At 42.8% G+C, this 25240-nt stretch overlaps 3 protein-coding genes across 3 annotated transcripts in view; 1 reads left to right on the forward strand and 2 right to left on the reverse strand.

The window, feature by feature from the left end:
* LOC116391100 (DENN domain-containing protein 2A) overlaps window positions 1-3268 on the reverse strand; it is a 32535-nt gene extending 29267 nt beyond the window's left edge. The window contains 1 exon segment of the mRNA XM_031861368.1: window positions 2801-3268. The gene's annotated coding sequence lies outside the window, so the exon portion shown is untranslated.
* A 2910-nt stretch (window positions 3269-6178) lies between these two features.
* On the forward strand, window positions 6179-10613 carry adck2 (aarF domain containing kinase 2). The gene is made up of 8 exons (XM_031856163.1): window positions 6179-7444; window positions 7537-7683; window positions 7821-7949; window positions 8176-8271; window positions 8403-8681; window positions 8930-9058; window positions 9378-9431; window positions 9703-10613. Exons 1-8 carry the CDS (start codon window positions 6575-6577, stop codon window positions 9841-9843), a joined length of 1845 nt encoding a protein of 614 aa, XP_031712023.1. The 5' UTR covers window positions 6179-6574; the 3' UTR covers window positions 9844-10613.
* Window positions 10614-10729: 116 nt separating this feature from the next.
* Window positions 10730-25240, reverse strand: part of srpk2 (SRSF protein kinase 2) — a 60823-nt gene continuing 46312 nt past the window's right edge. The window contains exons 9-18 of the mRNA XM_031857216.1: window positions 24809-24834; window positions 23575-23953; window positions 22367-22644; window positions 21643-22282; window positions 19644-19744; window positions 18487-18594; window positions 18286-18355; window positions 16203-16295; window positions 15765-15857; window positions 10730-13097 (exon numbers count right to left, since the gene is read on the reverse strand). Coding sequence (XP_031713076.1) covers window positions 12913-13097; window positions 15765-15857; window positions 16203-16295; window positions 18286-18355; window positions 18487-18594; window positions 19644-19744; window positions 21643-22282; window positions 22367-22644; window positions 23575-23953; window positions 24809-24834 — 1973 coding nt within the window. The 3' untranslated portion in view covers window positions 10730-12912. The remainder of the gene's footprint in view (window positions 13098-15764; window positions 15858-16202; window positions 16296-18285; window positions 18356-18486; window positions 18595-19643; window positions 19745-21642; window positions 22283-22366; window positions 22645-23574; window positions 23954-24808; window positions 24835-25240) is intronic.

Genomic DNA, 25240 nt, shown 5'->3' on the forward strand with positions numbered 1-25240 from the left:
GGGGGGGGGGGGTGATTGTGCTCGGAATCATGAGTCACTGTGACTGAAAAGATGCGTCAAGAAATTGGTGTGAAAGAAGGAAAAAAGAGGGGAAGAAGCAGAGTAAACTATGCAAACAGAGAGAACGAATGAGTGCGTGTCTGAGAGCAAAATGAATCACTCAAGCAGGACGATTGAACATTGTCTTACACAGCGGTCATGTAGACGGTTAGCCTCTGCCTCCATCTTAGAATGTAAACAACTGGCCCAATCTGACAGACCACTGTGTGATAGTAACGTTGGTACCACACACACACACACACACACACACACACACACACACACACACACACACACACACACACACACACACACACACACACACACAAACCAGAGCCCCTTTGCAAGATTGCAGCCCACTTATTACCTTGCCGACTAGCAGACAGACAGTCCCTCTGTCTTTATCTCCAGCTCTATAAACCTTCTTCTCACAGCGCCGGAGAGTCAGCCAGTCTCAATTCAATACACTCTCAACTTAAGTAAATACAACGCCAGGACAGACAGACACGGGAGAGCAGAGGGATGTTGATTTGTGGTTCGTAAAAACTGATACTGACCTGCTGAAGCTGTTCACTTATGACAATATGAAAATAACACTGAGTTGAAGAGGCAGTGCAGAAAGAGCACTTCAGCTGCTTTTTACGATGAAGCACATCAAATCTAAAGTTCCACTGTTGCCCGTCCCATGGATCTTGTTCTTGGGTTTAATCATTGCCCAACAGGCTGAACTAAAAGGCCAGAGGAAGCTGCTGAGATGGATTATGTTGGCTGGTTGATAACCGTCTCTTATGGGTCATTGCTTATCAGACACAGAAGACATTCCTGTTGTATTGTGGTCTGACATGCAGCAGAGAATCCGTTATCTCCAATGAAGCAATATGGTCGCAACACAGACACATGAATGTGTAAAAAGCTTAAAGGTGCCCTGTGGACACTGAAGGGTGATATTTTGATGAAGATGTTTCCTTATTGCTTGTATCACAAGTTCTACCAGCAAGTGCAGAAAGAAACATATTGCATATGCATGCCACGAGGAAAGGCGTGAGACATTACAGGTTTTATTCTTGCAGAAGGCAGTAATAAAGTGAACACCTCAGCTGGAAAACAAGTCAATAGTATAGTCAGGAATGTATATGAACTTGCTCAAGCAGTTAGTAAATAAAAGTGGTGTTTACATTTAAAACAACTGCGTTGTCTATTGAAGGAAAGGGTCAAAAAAAGTGCTGTAAAATCAACCTTGTCCTGCAGTTCCACATCCTGTCAGTTGGGGGCAGTAAAGTAACAATTAGAGAAGAAGTCTGTCTTGCAAGTTTCACAATATTTCCAAACATTGAAAAAAAAAAAAAAAACTATGGCAATGTTCTATGAGGTCGGAAATGCATTCAAGATGTTTGGTAAGCTTTAAGGATTCATTCTGGTGAGAAATATCAACAAAATCGTGTTATTTACAATGAAGACTCCACTTGGTACAATTACCAGTCAGACTAGATCTTTGTCAGTAAAGGATATGAATCATTGTCCTTTTTATTTCTCCTGGAACAAATCAACCTCTTACATTCAAACAGTGATTCACTTTTTTATACTATAATGCTTTCTTTGTCGATAAGTGGTCCTTGTTGTTTTTTTACAGCTGTTTCCTCTCATCACTTGGCAGTCAAACTGTGGGGTCGATATTGTGATATCTGTTTCATTCATCTGTTAACACAGATTTTGCAGGTAGTGCTGTTTTCAAGGCCACAATGAGGAAGGTGGTAAAATAAGACAATGTTAAAACTGTCATCAACTGTCATCAACTGAAACACTATCTTATGTTTTAGACATCCATCAAACTACACTGGCATCCTTTTCGTCCGTTCAAAAACGTGGGTTGAGAGAATGAGAATAGGTCCAATGTAAACTTTCAAACACGGCTGCACAGTTTCCATCATGGCTGATTGTGAATCCACAAACAACTTGTTGTCCCTAAAAGCTGACTTTTTGGAGCCACCTGAACTCCTCTGTCCGCCCTGGGAAGGTCTCCACCCGCCTGCTCGCCTGCTTCCTCACAACAATACAGCGGCTGGGACTCTGCATGAAGAGGTGCCTTTGTTCACAGTGAAGAATGCTCATCTCACTTATCCTCCCCTCTGATCTCCCTCTCTCCCCCTTAACAAGCCGGTTTGGAACATGCTGGTCTAAGTGACCATCCTCCAAACGGTCACCAAACTATCTTTCTACACTTTGTTTTCGTTTAATAGGAAAGATGAGAGCTGACAGCCATTGAGAGAGTGTGTGTGTGCTCATGTGAGCTCAGATACTTCATGAGGTGGATGAGTCTCTTGTGGGCAGCAGTAATGGACTTGGTGCAGACAGTTTGAGACTGGCTACTTGAGGTACACTTTAACTAGAGCCAGAGCCGTCCAGAATGAAATACGGCTCGAATAAACACAGACAAACCCACATTTTAACAATCTCCATATTGCATTCAACAAGCGTATAGGCGTACGTTCTGTACATGGACACATACACATACACACACACACACACACACACACACACACGCATCCTGACACATTCAAGGTCACACATGCACATTTAGACTACAGAAAATATGAGAGAACGCTAAGTTGATGCTCATGCATGAAGATGAATCCTCCAGCAATAAAAATGATTTTCAGACTAAGTATATAAAGCATATCAACGCGATGACTATAGAAAGAAATCACATGTTTTGCTACAACTCTACTGACACACATGGACGCACTTTCACTCTTCACATTACCTTTCTGATGTGGGTGAGCGCTGATGAAGTGCTCTTAGAGTAGTTTCTCATTTTGCGTAACCTGACCCCGCAGAAGACAGCATCCACTTGCATGGTTCCTTTCCTTCCAAGTGTAGTTTGGCTTTTCTTTTTCTCCCCCTCTCTCCCTCTCTCTCTCTCTCTCTCTCTCTCTCTCTCTCTCTTCCCCGGTTGTACACCCCTACCCCTGCCACCGACCTCTCTCCCTTTGCATAGCCCCTGCCTGTACCTCACACACACACACACACACACACACACACACACACACACACACACACACACACACACACAGTGCAGATCCAAGCACACAAGAGGTTTGAAAAGAGGCACAACGTCAGAGAGAGATCCCTCCTCCCGTCCAGCCTCTGCGCTACAAATGTTTACAGCTCTTTTCTCCACTCGCGGCTCTGAAACACTCACTCATTCGGGCTCCTGTCTCTCAATGACGCCGGCCCTTCTCTCTCTCCCCTTCTCAAACTTTTCCCACCCCCCCACCCCTCCCTCCCTCCCTCCTTCCCTCCTTCTCTCTCTCCTCCCTCTCCATTTTCCATCATCACCCCCCTCTACATCCCCTCCCACCGACCTAAACCCCCCACCGCTGAACTAATCTGCAGCTGGCCGGCCGATTGGAGCCCTAGTTGCCAGGGAAACAGAGTGTCCTGCTAAAAAAAAAAAAAAGAAAAAAAAATGGAGGAATGGAGCAGGAAGGGGCAAAGCTGAACACAAATGAATACATAAACAACAGCCTCCTCTGGGAGCAAATTAACAAAGCCCAAGGGCCACTTTTCCTCTCTCAGCGAGGGGACAACATGTTCATCTATTTCATCTCTTTATACGTGACAGTCAACAACAACAACTAGCCTACAAGTAGTGTAGGAGCGTATGTGCTGAATGCTGTGTGTGGTGAGGCTGAATGTTCTCACACAGAAAGAGGTTTGGCAGCGTTTGGCTCGATTACGGCTGACCTCTGCTCAGCCACAGAATACAGACTCTGGAGTTCAGCTCAGGCCCCGGGCTGAAGAGTGACTCCATGCTCCTGCAGAAAGAGAGGAGGAGAAGATAAGTGAGCGAGAGAGCAGCAAATAAAACGCTGGACATGCATACAGATGACCAGCGTGATTAATGATTAACCTGTTCAGCCCCACAGGCCCTCTTTGCCAAGTCCATTATTACAAAAGGTATGTTTTACAGACAGTTTTCAAAGCCAACCGTCTATATGTTGAAAATGTACTATTTTCATTTATAGAGATATGGGTATTAAAACAAGACACATTGAAATTCCCCTGGTTGCAGCGATAAAGTGACGTCTTTAATATTGTGCCATTGAATGAAGTTGGGGCAAAGAGATACTTAATGGAGATTAGAGATGGAATTATTATTCTCCCCTAATCGAATAGTTGATCAACCGGAAATTAATCAGCACATATTTCAAGGTAATTTTTCAAGCAAAAATACTGAACATCCCAGTAATTAGTAATTATAGCTGTCAAATAAATAAAGTGGAATGAGAAGTTAAAACAATCCCTCTGGACTGAAGTGGAGAATAGCATCAAATAGATATACTACTTAAATGTACCTTAAAATTGCTCTTAAGTACGGTACTTGTGTCACACAATATTGGGTATCAGGGTTGAACCTGTAATTTAATTTTACTTTTATACAAATGCATTTATAGGGGCCTTAGCCTTCCTAAAGTGTCTCACAGCATCACCTCTGCAACTATCCTGCCGACCTCTGAGCCCAAACGCTGACCTCGCCTTTGAAATGCAAGAGAGATCTAAAAAAGCCTGGCTTGTCCATCAATAGCTGTGAGGGGAGGAGAGAGAGAGAACAGGGTGGGGGCTGGTAACATCTGTTTGGCGTTTATCCCACCTTATTGTGTTGCCGAGTCCTCTATTAGGCCTACAGATGGGATCCTGGGAGCGCACCGAGCCCAGTGTCCAGAGGACTCACACTGTGACTGGGAACATGGCTGGCACGAGTTCTCAGTCCTTGATGGTGCAGAGGAGGCTGATTGCAAGACCTCGGGTTTAAGCAGAGGAAATGACAATGAAATCAAACCCAGGGTGTCTGTGTTTTTTTTTTTGTTCCCTGCCTCCTCCTTTCCTTTACGGCTGAGAAATAAATGTTGCCATAATTGAAGCAGCGCTTAAGTAATCTTTCAGAAACTTTGTTCTGGAAAAAGACAGCATATCCTACCAGGAAGTACTTGTTAATGCCACTTCCATTAAGGCCCCGTAGGCTGCAACTCTGCTCTGCACCATAACGTTCCAAACAGCCAGCTAGAAAATGTTGTCGTTGCATTAATCTCTTCCAACTTAAAAAGGTCCTGCAATTTTAAAGCCAACATAACGGCAATCGATTAATCAAGAACATCATTGTCAAAATTAATTATAATTTAATAATAATAATTTAATAATAATACTAGAATGACTATTTAAAACTACTTGCAGCGCTAGGACCTAGAGGAGTCGCTTTCTGTTACAGAAGCCATTTCAGTGCACATTTTTAAAATGCATCAAAACACACTAGTTTATAACTTAATAAAGTTTGTTACGTCCTTTTCTTTCTCCTGTAAAGCACTTAACTTCTGTATGAAAAGTGCTATAAAGTGTGTGTTGCTTTCTTAGTTGGTCCATGGCCCATTTTAACTGTAATGAACAATGTTTATGTTTTTTTTTTTACAACTAAAATACATTTTCCACAGCAGACATTGACATGTCAAAGCAGGATAAGCTTTTTCTGACATTAATTAATGAAGGTTGTATTCCATTTAGATGAGCCAGGTCCATTACAGCCACATGCTGGTTCACTGGAAAGGCTTCCTGGGACACTTAGTGGAACAGAGCTTTTGTTCATGTTGGCTGCTCCACCTGTGCTCCTCCTGCTATAAGTCAAAATGTCTTTCTAACAAATGTCTCAATTGTTATGCTCAAGTGTGCATCCTCCTTTCATCCCTTCATTCCCTCTCTTTCCTCTGGTAGGAGAAAGCACTCAGAATAATATGTGATTTGTCTCCATCTGTAGGACACGTGGCGTCTCTGACGTTATTTGAAGAAGAAAAAAAAACACAACATTACTAGTATAGTTGCAGTGGTAGTTAACATACCGTTGGTTCATCTCCTCACCCAAATCACTTTAAAAAACGGTCACCATTTTTGATTTATACTTATATAAATACAGCAACACCTCAAAAAAACTAGCAAAAAGTACATGCATTAGCTTTAAAAAAGCGCACACAAGACACGACTCGTCTTGTTTAATAACAAGCTGTTAAAAGTTTGTTTTTCAAGCGAGCGTGCGCCTTTAAGAGGAAGCCACGTGATCTCAGCGGCCCTACGTCACACCCGGACGTGAAGCGACTGCCATGATGTTTTTGTTTGTATGGATGTTATTTACCTGGTCATATCTCACTCGTCGACAAGTAGGAAAATAAGCAACCCAGTTCTCTCCCGTTGCAGGGAGAAGTGCAGTAACAATTTATTTTAATATTTACTACACGAACTATATAACAGTACGGCAAATAAGTAGTAGATAGCTAAGTAGTGTTGTAGCTAGTTTAATGAAGCATTAATCCAGGTCGCTTCTCTTTCTTTTACGTTGGGATCTCGTCTGTAAACTCGTGAAATGTTGATGTGCAGACCGCAGATTATTCCGAATTTGGAGTAATGCTTTACTGATGATTTTGTTTCGTGAAACAAGACATCCACATGGACACAGTCACCTCCTGGACTGAGCTAACAGCGATTCTACACGATGGCCACCTTTGGAGCAAGAGCAGTCCTCCTCAGCCTGCGGTGCACCATCCGGAGAGCAGGCTCCTTTACCAAAACTGGGCTCGTGCACAGCTCCTGGGCATGTTTTGTTACAAGAGGGCGGATCTTAACCCAGATACCCAAGGTCACGTTGCTATGTTGGGGTGCAGTCAATGCATCATCCTGTGCAGCCTCATGTCAGGAAGCAACTCTTCCACGTCTAACCGCTGACAAAAAGTTTCTAGCCAAAGTCCAAGTGCACAAAGTGGTGTTTCTTCTCCGCTTCGGCCTTCGTGCATTGGTGCTGCTCCTCAAATTTGGCCCCCTGCTCCTCCTGTCCCCCTTGGCCCTGGTGTCCACCCGCTTGGCGTCTTTCTGGCTGGAGGCTCTGCTGTGGGTGACTGAAACATCTGGGCCCACTTTCATCAAGCTGGGTCAGTGGGCCAGCACCAGGCGGGACATCTTCTCCCTGGAGTTCTGTGAGCGCTTCTCCAAGCTCCATGTGAAGGTGCGCCCACACTCCTGGGCCCACACCAAGCAGTGTCTCCGGAGGGCCTTCGGGGAAGGCTGGAGGAAGGTTTTGAGGTTTGACAGCAAAGAGCCAGTGGGTTCGGGATGCGTGGCTCAGGTGTACAAAGGCTGGGCGAAGGCGGACCAGGTGGAGGACCCGGTCTTCCAGTCTCTGGTGGAGGAGATGGAGAAGGAAGACTTGCTAGAAGCCTGGGAGATCCCTGGTCTGGGAGGAGTGGCAAGGTCCCTGTGGCGGCTCTGGAGGGGGGGTAAGGAGGAGGAGGAGGACTTTGGGGACAGAAGTCACCCAGAAGGGATGTGCAGTGCAGAGAAGGAGCATCTGATACCTGTGGCTATCAAGGTGAGTGTCACAAAATAGCCTCACTTGAGTATATTTTACACTTTGTAAGCCGGTCAGCGGATGTTCGTGAATTTGTTTCCGGTGTCTTCCAGGTTGTCCATCCAGGCATCAGGAAGCAGGTGGAAATCGACCTACTGCTGATGAAAGCGGGGAGCTGGCTCCTGCAATGCCTGCCCGGACTCAAGTGGCTCAGTCTGTGTGAGATAGTAGACGAGTTTGAGAAGCTCATGATCAAACAGGTGGGAATATTCAGACGCCCAACATTTAGAATATCACACAACTTAAGCCGTTTGACGTTGTGCATAAATATACTGTATGTATAAATAACCTCGTAGAAAGGATCTTTTTCAGCAATCTGACCGAACTTTTATTTCAGATTGATCTCCGTTTTGAGGCCAAGAACATCGAGCGTTTCCATGAAAATTTCCGCAATGTGGATTACGTCAAGTTCCCAACCGCTTTACGACCTTTTGTCACCAGGACCATTTTAGTGGAAACTTTTGAGGCGAGTACAGAAGGATTTAAAACACAGACTGAGTCACTGAGTGATAGATTGAGCTCGAAATGTACAGTACAAGCAAGTCACACATATCAGAATATCAAAATGCACACTTCTATAACCAATGAACTATTGTCGTCTTTAACAGACTCCACCTATGTGACACAATGTCTGTGAATTCCAGGCATGAATGAGACCAACATTCAGTTTATATGCAACCTTCTTCCATCAGGAGAGTGAGCCCGTAACCAACTACCTGAGCGCCGAGGTTCCTCTGGAGGTGAAGCAGAAAATAGCCCGGATGGGAATGGAGACCATGCTGAAGATGGTGAGATACGTCACCTGCTGGATATCGGTTGCATCCGTTTGATTGTCACCATTACTGTTCATTTTATAATGTGTTAAAAGTTTATATGTGAGATTATATGTATCCGTTGTTTGTCTCCATTTGCATTCCAGGTGTTTGTGGACAACTTTGTCCACGGAGATCTCCACCCCGGGAATATTCTGGTCCACACTTGTGGGCCTCTTCCCGGCTCCGCTGACGGTGCTGGTACATCGGGGGACGCCCACGGTAAGACCACCCTCACTGACTTGTGGGACACGGTGGTGGTCAGCTTCAGGCCAGACGGGTGTCCTCTCCAGCTGGTGCTGTTGGACGCCGGCATCGTAACCCAGCTCAGCGACTACGATCTCGCCAACCTCAAGGCCGTCTTCACAGCTGTGGTGCTGCATCGGGTAAGTGATCCCGATGGAGTCACCTGGCCGTTTACTTTCTTGACTCGTATCACTTTAAAGAAATATAGCAGAACGTATTTTAAAACATGTTTGACACATTTCTAAATCTTAATCTATTCCTCGGCAAATCCAATCAGCCGTTAACTTATTATAAAAGCTTCTTAGATAGAAGAAATGACAAAAAAGAAAGGAATGTAATCTGTAGGTCAAAGAAAAACATCCAGGATCTTTTGATCTGCTTTCTTCAGGGTGAGCGAGTGGCGGAGTTGCTCCTGAATCACGCTCGGGCCAACGAATGCCACGACGTGCCGCAGTTTAAGAAGGAGGTGGCCCAGCTGGTGGACAACGCCCTCAGCAACACCCTCTCTCTGGGAAAGGTACCAGCCTCAATTTGTGCTCTCTGATCTGCGTTTCTGATGCAGCCTGCCAATGATGGCCATGGTTATTATGTTACCATATTCATTCATTCTATTATTATGTTAGAACATTAGGAAAGAAATTCAATTTTTTGCCGTCATTCTGGAAATGAAACAGATTTGACTCTGTGTGATTCTCATTCTGTAAGCGGTTACTTTTGCTTTGCAAAGGCCCAGAAAACGTTCTGGTGACGTATACATACATAGTTAATAGATGTTGGTTGGTCATGGCGGTCACAGTCACTGATTACTAGAAACGTTGTTTTTTTTGCATTTCTAGTTCCAAGTGGGTGAATTGCTCTCCAGAGTTTTTGGTCTACTCATCAAACACAAGGTAAAACATCAGGAGGTTGCATACGTTACGTTGAACATCTGGTTCAGAACTCTCCCTCCTAATGAGGTTTTCTCAAGTAAAAGGTTTTGAGTTTTTCTTTTGCGGTTAACTTGTCAGTGTCAAGTTTTTCTTGCAGTCCTTTTGAGCTTTAGCTTGAAGAAATGTAGAATCACTAAAATCATATTAAAAGATCTTAAAAGCCACAGAAACAACCGTGACGTGATAACTCTTTTGCTGACCTATGAACCTTGATGTTAACTTTTTTTTCTAGGTGAAGCTGGAAAGTAATTTTGCCTCCGTTGTGTTCGCCATCATGGTGCTGGAGGGTCTGGGCAGGTCACTGGATCCCAACTTGGACATCCTGGATTTGGTGAAACCCCTGCTGCTAAAGAACGGTGCTTCACTGCTCTGACACAAACGTACATATAACACACAGACAGAGCTCGAGCACAGTGAAACACACACACACACACACACACACACACACACACACACACACACACACACAGAGAGAGACAGAGCTYGAGTACAGTGCACCACACACCTGTAAGTACGCAGATACATACTGTATACATGTAGTGAATTGTTAGATAAGGCACATGTGTACACTGTATCCTCCTAATGCTGTGATGATGGGTTGTGCTCAAGCGTACAACATACTGTGGATCACAGCATCACTTTCTCATCGCTACATTTTAGCAGTGACCTCATTAAGTTTTACGCTTTCATCACTACCACTCTTGAGTTTTATTTTTGTATACCATTTTGAAGTCGTAACATTTTACCCACAGGAAAATGAAAAGCTTCCAGGCCTCTCTAGCTAATGAATCAGAGTGTGTGCGCTTTACGTGAGGCATCACTTGTTTATTGAGTGCTAATGGACACATTAGCAGACACACAGAATGCATCAGAGGGCATTTGTAATGATCTAAAATATATAAGAAAATCCCGAAGCATGTTTTACTTTTTTTAATGAGCAGTATTGATCTCAGGATGTCTTTTATCACCTCATCTTTTAGTGGACCTTAGATGATGTTGTCTAATAGGCCATGTTTGCTTTTAGTGTGAATCACAATGTACTGTAGCATTGACCAAGTGACGCCTTTGGCTAATTGTACTCACGACTGACCCGTGTATTTTAACCTTCCATTAAAATAGTGGAAACACATGGTGTATTTTTAAGAGAAGAGAGTCTGTGCCAATTATTTCTTTCTTGTGTTGCCTTTAGTTGTACGTTTGCGCACCCTTTTTAGTGAGGTTGACTGATGCAGCTTCAAAGCAGAACATTCACAATGTGATCCATTTATTTACAATTTTATTAAATCTGTCAATGAAAAACACAGACAAGAGACGCAATTCTGTCAATGTCATCAGGAAGAACAGTCGGCATGGCTGAACGAGTGAGATCAGGAGGTTTGGGTGCAAAAAAAACTAAAAACTCATCACGTACCCTTTATTGCAAAACTGTAGATCTTTTTTTTATTTTTTTTATCGCCATCAAGAGCCCAGACAGAGCAGCACGGTTCAAGTAAGGAAAGAGGGGAGAGGTGACACCTGTGTTTATTAAAAAAAAAAAAAAAAAAAAAAAAAAATAACCTTTCAATAATGACGAAAGAAATAAAAACATCTCTAAAAGACAAACACAATCACCTCAGTATAAGACGAGATTCTGTCACGGTCACAACAACCAGAGAAAAGTTGTTTTCTTTTTTTTTCCCTCTTTTTTTAATGAATTAAATAGTTTTTAAAAATATCTCACCATTTACTTATAGTTATCTTTTTTCATTTATTGCGAAAAATAGGCAACTGGACTAATTGTGATTTTGTGTGTGTGTGTGTGTGTGTGTGAGTGTGAAAGAGAGAAATAGAGATTAAGTGGAGAGGGAGATATAGTGGAACGTTTTGGAGCGTTGGCACTGAGAGCGGCAGCAGTGTGTGGCAACGCAGTACGCTCATTCAGCCACCAGGTGGCACAGTTCAGTCTGAACATTCCTCCAGGGTATCAGAGGACCCCCCCCCACTATCAGAGGACATCAAAATATGCCAACAACAGCCTCTGTTTTTTGTTTTGGAATGATGCTTGAATGTTGAAACTTTGTCCACGGTCGCTTTTCTGCGTTGCAAGATCTCAGTTGTATGTACAAAGGTTTCAAATCCCTGAAGGACATCTACAAAGACAAGTGCAAGCTCCACGTGACCGTTCCCCTTTTCTGGAGTAGCTTGGGGATCGAAGGGCTCCTCTATAGGGGGGGAATAGTACAGGAATAAAAGTCAGGAATGGTGGCAGAGGACCAAGATTTAGGAATGTCAAAAGAGGTTGTAACATATTTACCAAAATATCCTGACACAATTCTTTCTAACAGAATGTCCAAGAGAGGTGATGAAAGAAGGAAAGGAACCAGCGAAATGCACAAATAAGATATCGCGACCATCGTCCGTTTGTCATATCCGTTCATGCTGATCCATCAGTCTCCCCATGCATTTTAAAAACGGTCTCTAAAGACCAAGCGTTCCTCCTCCGTGTTGAATTGATTGTATTTTTGTTTCTGTTTTTTTTTTTGCTCATCCCACACTTTTTCTGTCCGTCTTTGTCAGAGTGGCAACTGTCAGTGTGGTGCCCCCTGGAGGACTGGCTGCCCTCCAGTTCTCTGAGGTGGCCCAGTAGGAGCATGCAGCTCAATTAGGGGGGGCGCAAACAGTGAGGAGGGGCTTTTGGGGTTTGGATTTTTTTGGAAGAAATCAGGGGTGTAAACTTTTAGTCCGATGTGGGTGCTCTCTTCCATAGCAGGGTGAGGGAGGCAAGGATGGGGCAACAGGGCTGGAGAGAGGGGACGAGGGTCTATGTAGGCAGATGTGGAGCACTGGCACATGCGCTCGTTATCCCTCTAAAAAAAAAACAACACAAAAACATTGTCTGTCTTTGAGGCCCTGGCTGTGTAAAGGTCATGGCAGATGGAGCTCCTCGTTGGCTTTTCTTTCACGTCGTTGAAAAGATCAGCAGCTGTCAGTGGTCCATGACTGGATCCAGACACGGTAAAACTGAGGATTTGGGTGGTGGGAGGAGGGTGGGGGGGGGGTTAGATGGAAGGGACTGGCTGACATCTTGACGGCAGAAGAAAGCACGTCTCTCTTTCAGACAGAGCCTGACTTCTCCCCTGTTTTACGTGAGCAGCATCCATCTTCAAATGATCTTTTTTGGGGAGATGTTTCGGAAGACACAGCTACTATGTCATCTCCATAAGCTCGTCTTTACATTCCTTATGGGAAAAGAAGCCTACTCGGATAAGCATGTAATGGATGCGAGGGATAGGGCAGGAAAGAATACGTCTGAATCATCTACTCTGACTGTTTGTCTCCAGCTTCTCTCCATGCTGTTGTTCCACAGGATGCCTTCCACCTGGGAGGGGAGGGGAGGGGAGGGGAGGGGGGGTGTTTGGGCTAACTGGACAACGGGAGGAGGGCGCCTCATCGGAGATCGTGGCTACGAGTTGAGCCAAGGGTGGTTGAGGCATTCGCCCGCCGATGCCCTCTTCTCGGGCACCATCTCCAGCATGGGCAGAAGGAAGTGCGTGAAATGGCCGGCGTCTTCATGCGCCCAGCCGTACTTCTCCACCAGCACGTTAAACAGCGACCACGGCTTCAGCTTGGTGATGTGCCGAAGCTCTCCTGCAGGGGGGGGGGGGGCGATAAGGAGCAGAGTCAATGATTGCAGGAGGATGTGCGGAGAAAAGAGAGGGGCTTAGATTAGAGGGTTGGTTCACCCAAATTAGGAAAAACACAATAAGACTGGTGGTATTCTTGTTTTCCTTCTTTTTTTTTTTACTTGTTTTCAATGACAAAAAAACTACCAAACCCAAAGATGAATTGATCCTGCAAGTAGCCAAAGCCTGATATTACTGTGGCTTGTTATGTGTCAATTCCACATTCGCTATCTGCTGTTGTAGATAGAAAATAGTCCCCAACAAATGAACAGCTGTTGACCTTTTTAAAATGAAGATGTACCACGTGTTAGTGACTCATTCTTAAATATTTACATCATCAGTAGGAAGAAATGGACTCGTGGCTGAGTGCCACAGAAGGAGTAGGAATGTCAGAAAGGGTTGAGAGGCAAACTAACGAATTGTTGCTTTTGTTTACATCATGGAATTTGTTGAAATAAGAAAAATATAGAATAACACCAGTCTTATTTAACACTAGTCATATTTAGCCATGCAGATAGTTTTAATGTATTGGTATGTTGCTCACAGCATTGAATTTAAAGAAATTCAAATCTTTATTTAAACCAGCTAATTTACTATCACGTAAGAACATGATCTAAAATACGACGGATCCTTTTTTTTTGGTATCAATTCTCAAAACATGATTTGGTATCAGTAGTATCTATACTTTAGGAATCAATGAATCCGGCTACTCTAGAGTAACCACGACCACGTTTATAAAAGAAAAGATTGCTGTTGAATTACATAATGTTTTTCAATGTTTTATGCATACACACACAACTATCTTTGCATGGCTAGATTCCCAAAGAGGTAAGTAGATTTTGATTTGGTTATTTGGGTGAACTGACTCTGTAATCTGATGCCACAGCAGGCCACCATTCTGCAGGCTTCAGCCAAACAGCATCTCACTGATTAGTTCAGCCTCTCTGTTTGAACGTGTGCTACTCAGTGAGGCGCTGCACCGACGGAGGGAAAACCTGTAGAGTTCTTGGCTGCCAACCACGAGAACGGAGGGCGAGAGGTGGAAGAGAGAGACGGAGAAGTGACGATGTAATGGAAACAGACGTGGAGAGGAAGGTGTTTATTATCAAAGAGCGGAGGAAAATCATCGGCTGCCAGCACAAGACTGACGTAGAGGAGAAGGAAAGTATGAGAGGATGATTAATGATGGAGGCGATCAAGACCGAGGGTCCAGTTTAAACCATGGCTGCCATGGTAACCTCTCCTTTCTATACACTGATTGGAGAACTGGGAGGAAAGGAAGCCATCACGACTTCCCTTATATTGTATTGATCCAGGCACAGTGTTGAAAATGTATTTATTCATTTTTTGCGTGAATGGAGACAACGCTTGTCAGAAATGACTGTTTATAATGTTTAGATCTGTTTTCTTATACGAGTACGTATGTTTCAATTGTTCTGTCTCCAATCAATGTATCTACTGACTACTCCACCCAAGTTCAATACGGATCGGTGTGCGTGAAGGAAACAAGGTAACGAAGCCGCTCGATGGCAGCACACGGCCAATGGCAGCGTGGCAGACGGGAGAAGCCCAGAGAGACAGAGCGGGGAAGTCAGACCAGATTAATGGAGCGCCATGGGATGAAAGGGAGAACATTGAGACATCGAGTGCAGGCTCAGACCTCAGATAGAGACAACATCAAAGGCAGAATATTCACGTCTCATGGCACATTATGAAGAATATATGAGCAGAAAGGGAAGGAGAATAAATGAGAGTGTGCGGGGTTATCAGCTGTACCAAACACAGATCCACACACTTACCGGGGGCTCACAGATGAGCAGCATCAGAAAGGGGGGTATATAAGATCTCCGCTGCAGTGAGGTAAAGCCTAGCTGTATGTAGGACTTTACTATAGTTCATTCTAATATTGCTTTTGTAATGTTAATGTCAGAGTAGACTACTTCTTCTTTAAAGTGTGGAGGCTTTTGCTCAACAAAAAAATATTCATTCTAAGTTCAATTATACAGTGAATAGTGAGGAATTCATTTTTAGGTTGATTTGTTTCTTTTCACAAAATTGAACTGCTGATAAGAAGGCAAAATATCTGACTGTCTTTTGTTGCTGTGCTGAAGTCAATATAAAGATAATATATTTTCAGATTATTTAGAAAATTAACTTCTGATTGTAGTGAATTAATTTGACCATTCTGCTGCATTCCAGCACCAGATGATAAAGACAATCACAGCAGTAGTATCTGACGAATTTAAATGTAAGTTACGAATACAGATGGGCGATAAAGCTGAAATCATCATCACAATGTTAAGAATATTTTAATTGATATTCAAATCAACTAACTGTGTACCACTGTACAGTATTTTTGTTTGTCACTTTTTTAAGAGCATGTTTTTGTGATTAGCTCAATTTTACTTTATTTATTAGTGTGTTTTTATTTATTGTGTGTTTTTGGCAGCAGTTCCTTCAATCCAAGACAATGTTGTTTTACAGGAGACAAAAAAGTAACATAAACCTGAATGCCTGAAACTCAAATACAATGTAATCAAATCAATAAATTAATAAGAACTCAATCTCAAGACCTCTATGCGGTTCCTGCTATACGACAGCGACCCTCCACCTAACCGACTGAGTTGTTTACCTTTCTTGGAGAAAAACTCTCGGCTGTACTTCCCGGCAGCGAACACTTTGCGTGGGACCTTCCCAAGGAGCTCCATGATCAGAGCGATGTGGTCTGCCCACCACCACATACATCACAGAGGGAACAGGCACGGTTCATCATTACAGCATGCACACACACACATCAACACGACCGGCTGCATGGGACTGACACACACTGCATGCCCTGGGCACTGCATGGACACACCGCTACTTTAACACCTTGACGTGGTGAGGATTTTATAAGATTGTTCTCACTGTTTTAACTCACAATTTCTGCATAATGCATCCAATTATTACTAAAATCAAATCCAAAGCAACAGGAACTTCCAAGTGTATGTAGCGACTGTTTTCTAGTGTCCATATCTGTCCATTTTAGACATCTGTGTCCCAGTCCCACCAGCTCTCTGGCCAGCGCTACCTCTTCGGTTGAAGAACTCCCGGGAATATTTTCCGGAGAGTGCAAAGTGCCTCGGAATACAGCCCAGCAGCTCTATGATGTGGGCTATATGGTCTATGGAGGAGAGAGGGAGGTGGGAGGGAGGGATGGAGGGAGGAGAGGGGGAAGGAAAAAAGGCAGAGGAATGAGGGGGAAATAAGAAGGAGATGACAAAGAGAGAAAGGGCAACGGCAAGGAAGGGGAAACTTGAATGAAAGAGAGAGAGAGATGAAAGTAAAATGTAAAGGAAGGAGGGGGGGGTTGTGGGTAGGAAAATAAAAAACGGACAGGAAGTGACAGGTAGAAGAGATGACAGAAGGGTCGGGGAGGAATAAAAAGAGACAGTCACAGACAGTAAAGGAGAGAAACCTGTGTTAGTGAGCTGTGCCTCCACAGCAGAGGTGACTAAATGAAGTGATAAGCCTTAGAATAAAAGTCACATGCATTCAGATTCAGAATTGAATGAACTGGAAGCCGAAGCTAGATTTCAAGTTTGGCCTCAATGGATGGAGTCCGGAAGGTGTAAATCAGTACGTGATGATAAAACTGACACTAGCTTATTGCCTGTGCAAAACGTGCAAAATGAGGTTAACTGTGTGCCACATGCAATAAGAACAATAACACAATGAGCTGGTCAAAGATCACAAGGAGATGAAGAGACTGAGGTGCAAATAAAGGGGCTGTATTGCTTGATAGAGTAACATGTGACCCAGATATAGATGCACATTTACTCACAGGATACAGTAACTGGCTAATGTTGCTCTCATGCTTCAGTTACTAACTGTCACCGTTTTACAGTTTCTTGGAAACGGACCTGTTTATGCTGCAAAGGTCTAGAGTCTAGACATTAAGTACAATGACAGGAGTTGTGTGAGCTGCAGTGGGGTGAAGATGAGTGGAGGCATAGCAGCAGAATAAGAGGACAGGATTTACAGTTGACAGTGGATAGGGGGATTTGGGGAGAGGGATGGCTATAGTTTGAACTAAGCTCACTGTGGCCATTTTTTGATCAATTTACAATACAACTTTGATCCATCACTTTGTCCATTGTCTGATGCATAGTTAGAAACAATAGCCCCTCTTTAGATGGCATGCTTATTAAACATGCTTAAATCTCTGCATACTGTACAATCAACAATGTCAAATCCTGGTGTTTAAGAGGGAAATGTTGCAACACAAAATCTGTACTCAGCATCTGCACTGCAAGTGTTTTTCTAAACTTAATTAATAAAAGTAGGGTTGTAACGGTGTGAGATTTTCACGGTATGATAAAATTCTCAGGAAGTGGTATTACACGCTTATTATTACTATTATTATATTATATTATATAATGACCTTAAAAGGAATGACAACAGATTGAAAAATAAAAAAACATAATGACAAACTATAACAACTTATATCACTGAAGCATGATAGTTTACATGTTTGCAGCACTATAGCATGTTAAACGAACTACTAAATGAAAAATATCATACGTTTTTTAAATAATCTTCTATGATTATTAACGATTTACACATGCTGAAGGTGCCAGACTGCTCCTGTCTGTACCTTAAACTCATACATACTCTCACTTATGTCAGTTTTTTCAATATGATAGATAAGCAAATGTACACGGTATGATAACCTTTAATTTGAATAGTGTGGTATAGCGTTACAACCCTAACTAAAAGTTAAGTGCATCGCTGCGTGTTAAGAGCAGCAATGCATCTGAGCAATGGAGGTATTCTGTAAATTAAATTGAGGTTAAATAATGTACAGACACTAATATTCATATGAAAATACATTAAACTGATTACATTTTTTTAATTAGAACAGTTCATAAGACAATTAAGACACTTTGCTTTTGCATTACTGTGCTACATTGAACATCTTCCCTCACCAGAAGCTGTTTTTCATCTTCAAGTCAATATCTAGAACATATTGTAGATGAAGTTTACAGTCCTGAGATACAATATTCAGCCATGATTCCCCTGTGGAATACTTTCACGACATGACAAGTTTTCTGTTTATATTTTTGGAAATTACATTTTTTGTGTGTGTATGTCATAAAGATCTAAATACTCACCCTCATCACGGGAGTAGTCCTCTCCAGAGTGGGGCTCAAACAAGTAATCTCCAGTAGCAAGCTCAAAAGCCTGCAAGGGACCAAATACAGTATACTGTCCTTGAGTCTATACTCATTGTATATACTGTATGTGTGTGTGTGTGTGATTTAAAAGTTAGTATCCATGTGTGGATTGTACAGTGTACATGTTTGTGTCCTCACCATGCAGGCAGTACTCCAGATGTCTGCAGGGGTGCTGTAACCAGCTCCTATCAGGACTTCAATGGAGCGGTACTGTCTCGTCTGGATGTCCTCTGTAAAGTGCTTGTGCTGTATCCATGCGAGGAGAGGAGAGGAGAGGAGAGGAGAGGAGAGGAGAGGAGAGGAGAGGAGAGGAGAGAGGAGACGAGAAAAAGCATTACCCAACAATGACTCTATTCGCCCCCTAGTGTCTTGTTAACCTATGGCACCCACCTTATTACTTAAATTAATCTGGATGAAATTTAAATGAAATTAATGATGTCACCATGATGTCTCATTTTGCCATATATAGCCCTCATTCTTTTCCTGTTTTTTTTTGCCAGAGAAAGATCTGTAGTTAATCGAAATGTTTAGAAGAAAATTAAAGGGAGCTGTGATTCCAGTTTGTGTGTACCTTTTGGATTGCAATTTCATTGGTTAATAACTCACCAGAAAAACTCCAGAGAGAGAGTAAACCAGATCCTCTGACAAAACCAAATAAAAAGGGTTTATGCAAAACACGGAAAACCTCAATCACAAACTGCTAGAACCAAAGAGAGTGCTGCAGGAGCGAGTCCTATTAGTTTGTTAATTAGTTAGCAGTTTTGCTAACTAATGCCTGAATATAAGGTCTGTGATTGAATGTTTTGTTCTGCGATATAAAATAGGTAATTAAATACCCCTCTCATGAACTTTAAAACTGGCGGTTACTAACAAGTGGCTAAATAAGACGACAAAACATCACCACATCGACTAGTCCGCCTTCACGGCCTCTTGTGTTTACTCACTCATGCGACCGTGGTGTCGTTCGTTTATAGCCTAACGTTAGCTTTTTACTCCCGCCGATTGTTTTCACGATTCAAAAATCTTAAAAATTGTGTTCATTTGTGAAGATTATCTTTAGAACTTGTGTTTGCCACAGTTTATTTTCTGCGGAAAAATCTCTTTGGCTTCTTGTCGAGGGAACCAGTGCGATGCCTACAAAAGAAATCATCATACATCATCCCTGCATCAATCTATATGTCCTACTGGATTTAGTGTTGAATGTTGATGACCATTTAACCCTGTGCTGCTGCATGTAAAAAGACTTCAAACTCAAAAGGATATTTTCAAATCAAATAATGTATACTGTCTCTTACCACCCAGCAGGCATTTCCAAGATCAGCGATTTTAACTCGAATAGACTCGGAGTTGCGCGGGTCGAGTGGGTTGATCAGGAGATCTGCAGCTCTGGCCCTGACTGGGAGGGGATGAAGTGGGAAAGAACAGCGTTAACACATACAGTACGTAGAGTTGAGAAGAGTTTACACACTGTAATGTACTAACAGACATTTATCATAGACCAGGGGCTCACAAGGAATCCATTCCTAACTCCTGATGACCTACATGTATTTAGAGTGTTGTTTCACTGGCTTTGTGCTGTTTGCACTTGTGCACACATTTTGGTTTAAAATCCTTATTAAGCCCCAGAGATGTGATCGTAGAAGTGACCTTAGAGCATGAAAGTTAGAGTCGAAGTTAATGATAATAAAATGGCCGCTGTGGGTGGATGAGTAATGGTGTTGGTGAGTCATTAATAATACCCAGAGGTAGATATGTGGACACTAAAACGTAATAATGAGCAACTGCATTATCTTCCCAGGCAGCTACAACGTTAAGCATTTAAATAATCACATAAATAAATGATGTAAAATATATTAACGAACCAATTAATTGTGTAATCTTTAAAGAAATTATTTACATTCAATCCTTAGTATGAGTCATTTCATCATTATTAGTATCTTTCTACAGTTTTAATTTTATTTCAATATTGTATATTTTGGTTTTAGTGTAAGGACTTGAATGAGCCTACGTGTACGGATAAGGAGTTGAGGTGTCATTCAAGTGTCTCAGTTGGAATAAGGATAAAACAGCTGAGGTCTAAGCCCGATAAGCACTGCTAGGAGCTACTAGAGGGAGCCAAGTTGTTTGTGTGTGTGGGTCTGTGTTTCTATGACCAAGTGTCTGCGTTATTGTATCAATAATACCTGTGTTAAGCTGCCTTAAAGCCTTTCGTGAGATTTAGTATGTGGCAGCAGTTTCACGTAAATTTAAACATACATGCATGCATGTCATGCCAGTTAAGAATCCACCAACTGTAGTTAAGTGACTCCTGGCTCAGACAGTTCATTTAATAGAGAGGTTAAGCTGAGAGGCAACACTCAAACTCTGGCTTTATACTCTGACTTTTTGAGAGAGTGGACTTTGCTGAACGTGTTGCTGTAAAATATATTTTTGGTGTCAAAAATGTGGGGAATCAAGTAAGCTCAAAAAACAACTAGATTTTTTCTGGTTTTGCTCCTTTTCTGATCTCAGTCAACATTGGAGTCAATAGAGTGCTGCAGGAATGATTCCCTCCTCTCAAAGTCAATAAGTGTTTTGAATGGGTTTTTGGTTAGATGCCTGAAATAAGGTCTGTGGTTAACACAAGCTTAGGATACGGTATTTTAACTGTTGTCCAAATAATTCAAAAAAATATCCTACACTTGATGAATTTTCAAGCTTTTACGTATCTTAAAAAAGTCACTTGCTGACAAATGACTAAATGAGACAACCAAACGTCATCATGTCAACACTAGTCCGCCTCTACCTTCATGGTGGTGTAGTTCGTTTTTAGCCCAACGTTAGCTTTGTACTTCTGGCAATTTCATATAACCTGCAAAAATCATAAAAGTGGTGTTCATTTGTGATGATTATCTATCTGAACTAAACCTCAAAGTATCATAAACGTTTGTTGCCACAGAACTTATTTTCTGCAATAATCCAAAATCCAATGGAAAAATCCATTTGGCTTTGTACGATGGACTGCACTCCTGTCAGTTTGAGGTTCGTAGCGTAAATTCGTAAAGTATTTTTGCCTAGGTAGTTACATTTGTTTGAAGAGGACGGATATTTTTGACATTCTAGTGGAAAGAGTGAAACATTTGGGGTGAGGAGAAGTTAAAGAGACATTTTTAACAGTATTGGACATCACCCATAACAATCAAGGAACTTACATCTTGTCTAGTATTTTCACCTGCATACTGAACACTTCTGGACTCAGTAATCATCACTTTGTGTTTGTAAATAGATGTATATACAGTAACCCAAAGGTCTTACCTTTGGGTGTGTCTCCCGTGCTCGAGGACGACACAGTGCGACTGCGGTCAGCGGCGGGGCTGTTGGGTGACGGGCCTGCTCCGATGTCTGCCGTTCCAACAGAAATGGGGTTTCCCGGCAGAGGATCCAGGGGCAGCTCGGGGAAGAGAGGCATGATGGCCGCAAGGCGGTTACTGCCACCGTTGGTCAGCCCCGGCTCGACCAGGTCGCCGTTGTACATCTCATAGCCGGAGCTGAGAGAGTGGTCCCTGTCCGTGTAGCTGAGCTCGGACTCCACCAGGGGGCAGAGGAGAGTACCGGAGGTGGGCGAGGGAGGCGGAGGATTGCCGGGCTTCAGTTTCAGTCCCTCAGATCCCAACAGAATGTGACCGTTGGTTTTGGCGGAATTGCTTTTGTTGTTGTGGGGTTTGACCTGGGGGGATGTGGTGTCCGTGAGGAGTTCCGTGGTCGTGTCGTCGTCGTCGTCTTCCTCATCATCCTCCTCCTCCTCGTCCTCCTCATCCTCGTCGTCCTCCTCATCCTCCCCATCCTGCTCCTTTGACTCCACTTCCTCTACCACTGCCTCCTCCTCTGTTTTGCTCTCACTCTTTGGCTCCTCTGTCTCATTGTCCTCTCTTTCAGTGTCTTTCTCCTCTTCCTCATCCTCTTCCTCATCCTCTTCTTCTTCTTCTTCTTCTTCTTCTTCTTCCTCCTCCTCCTCCTCCTCCTCCTCCTCCTCCTCTACCTTCTCCTCTGCCTCTTCCTTATCCTCTGCATCTTTTAGTCCCTCCTCCTCCTGCTCCTGCTCCCCCTCCTTGTCCTCTACCTCTGATTGTGTTGGATCTACATTTCCTTCATCTGTGGTGGGGGGACTGGGGCCATCTTTTTCAGCGGTAGGCGTGGGCACCTCCTCCTCCTCCTCTTCCTCTTCCTCCTCCTCCTCCTCCTCCTCCTCCTCCTCATCATCGGGGTCATCATCTGAGATGTGGGGTGTCTCGCTCTGCTCCTGGGGAGGCGCTGCGCCTAACATGGAGAGAGCGGAAGAAAAACGGTTAAGAGAGGAAGTGGGTGGAAAGGAGATACAAACGCAATCAAAGACGGTGTAGGCAGTGAGTAAAAAAGCATGAAAAGAGATTGGAGAGACGGAGGCAAACGAGAGAAAAGGAGAATAAAAGAAACAGATGGTGAAGAGACAGAAGGTGGAGGAGGGAGACGAAGAAAGACATGGTTCTCTTTTTTTGTGAATCAGCACAGCCTCCCATACTCAGTGGGACCAGCGTGGGCCAAGCATTTGGAGCCACTCCACCTCCTATTCATTCACAGACAGACTGCACAAATGTACCTACTGTACACATACTCACACACTCAATCATGCAGATCTTTGCTCAAGAAAAAATCTCCGTTCTAGTAAACTGAATACAGTAAACAGAGCAACCTAAATTTAGCATGTTGCCCACTGCATTTTACTGACTCAATCACAAATGCCTTAGTGTATATAAAACAAAAAATAACTAACTAGTGACTTTAATGCAAAATAGAATACACTTAGATTCCTACAAGGAGACAACAATCAAAGATAGGATTCAACCAAGATGAGCTTTTTGAAAGCTGAATAAGCCATTATTATCTCAATATTTAGTAATGCTCTGTAATGCTCATTCAGACAATATATGTAACATTGTTGTAATGTTATGCACGGAGCACTTTTGATAGAGCTTAAGGATACACTCAGTGTATTAAATTAACACCAAATGTAAACATAACATTTGGTCCAGCATTAACCAATAGCCCACAAGAAATACATATGTATACATATTTATCAATCATCCAATCACATGCATCTTCATGTATTTATCATATTAAAGATGGACGGCATTTATTCCTGGTATCAGATTTTAATAATGAGATATTTAACAACAGCAATTAACAAGGGGAAAACTTGATATGACTCACATGTATGATTAGTCAACCTGATGGGCCTCTCCCGCTCCCTCTCCCTCTCCCTGTCCCTCTCTCTCTCCCTGTCCCTGTCCCTGTCCCTCTCTCCTCCCTCCTCCTCCTCCTCATCTTCCCCATCCTCCTCGTCGTCATCATCCTCGTCGCTCTCTCCCAGAGCCATGCTGGGGCCCAGATGCGGTGGCGGCGGCTGCAGGGGTGAAGACCGGTTGCTGTCATTTTCCCCTTTCTCTCCTCCGTCGTTGGCTCTCTCCTCCTTCTTCTCCGCCTCCCTCTCCAGGGCTTCGATCTCCAGCATGCGCCTCTCCAGCAGCTCTGCCTGCCGCTTCTGTTTCTTCTTCAGCTTCTTCTTCTTGTTCTTGGAGATCTTTCCCACCTGGGACAAAAAAATAAAAATCACAGGAGAGGGAGAAGAGAGGCAAAGACATCAATGAATACAAGGTATTCAAGGAATAAAAAGTTTGGATATTTATTGGAATTGTGAGTTTTGATTTGTAAGTAATGCCCACAAACAATTTTACTGTACATTGATAATAAATATTAGTGCATTTTAAATAGAGCATATCATCACTGTCCAATAAACCAAGGGTTTAAGTGTTGAGAAAACCTCTTTTGAAAACCTATTTTCTCAATCAGCTACTCTGAGTGATATCATCATCATCATGTACATGAACACACAATGTTCTGCCAAAGCAAAAAAGAGTTTGGTTATAGGTTTTCATTTTTTATGTGTTTAACAATTGTGAGGTTTGGAGTGATTAACTCTTAATAATAACAACAAAGAGTTTTCTGAACTTCAAGTATGATTGTTGATTTTTTTTTTGATAAATTGATGTTTTAGAGATGCATGGTTTTCACAGGACAGCAATGTTCTGATTAAAGTCCTTCTGATGGGGAAATGCAATGAAACAAATACCTAATTGTATTGCATATAGTACAGTATTTTTGAAAGTCTGAAAATTGCTGTGATCCCATTTATTGGGGATTCATTAAACAAACATATTTGCTAATTGAGAGCAGTCGGAGCTTTGAAACTACTAACCAATTTAAAACACTAAGAAGACATTTTGCCTACAAATATTGTGGTGCACTCAGTACCGTCCTTGTGCCCCTCACGAAAATCCCACCAAACGGTGTGAATTGCTGTTCCTTACTTTAGGTGTTGTGTGTGTGTGTTGATGTTTGTGTGTGTGCAATCCTCTCAGTTCATACTCACATCTGTTGTACTCACCGGTTTGAGCTGGGGGGCTGTGCTAACTGACAGACATAAAGAAGAACAACAACAATCAGAGGCTTGAAAGTTTCACCGACATCAATCCGTAACACAACCGAGTTCGCACCACGTTCAGTACTCCACCCGCCTGGAAAAGAGATCGTTAGGTTTCGTACGTCTTCCCTTTATAGAGCTGATACATACAGAATCTGTAGGTGAAGTGAGAGAATTGCAAACAAATGAAGAAAAAGATTGTTCACACTCCCACAGGCTTATTCGCTTGTCCCAGATCCATAATATTAATGGTTCATTCTTCTCATGCCGGAGAATGTAGCCACTATATAGTACAGCATTCTCTCACCTCAATCAACTGACACCAATCAAAATTTGGATAATAAACTTCAAAAGAGTTCCAGTACGGGGACACTTATATATATATATATATATATA

This window comes from Anarrhichthys ocellatus, unplaced genomic scaffold, assembly GCF_004355925.1.
Source record: "Anarrhichthys ocellatus isolate YVR2014 unplaced genomic scaffold, GSC_Weel_1.0 scaffold2, whole genome shotgun sequence".
In the NCBI taxonomy this organism is placed as follows: domain Eukaryota; kingdom Metazoa; phylum Chordata; class Actinopteri; order Perciformes; family Anarhichadidae; genus Anarrhichthys; species Anarrhichthys ocellatus.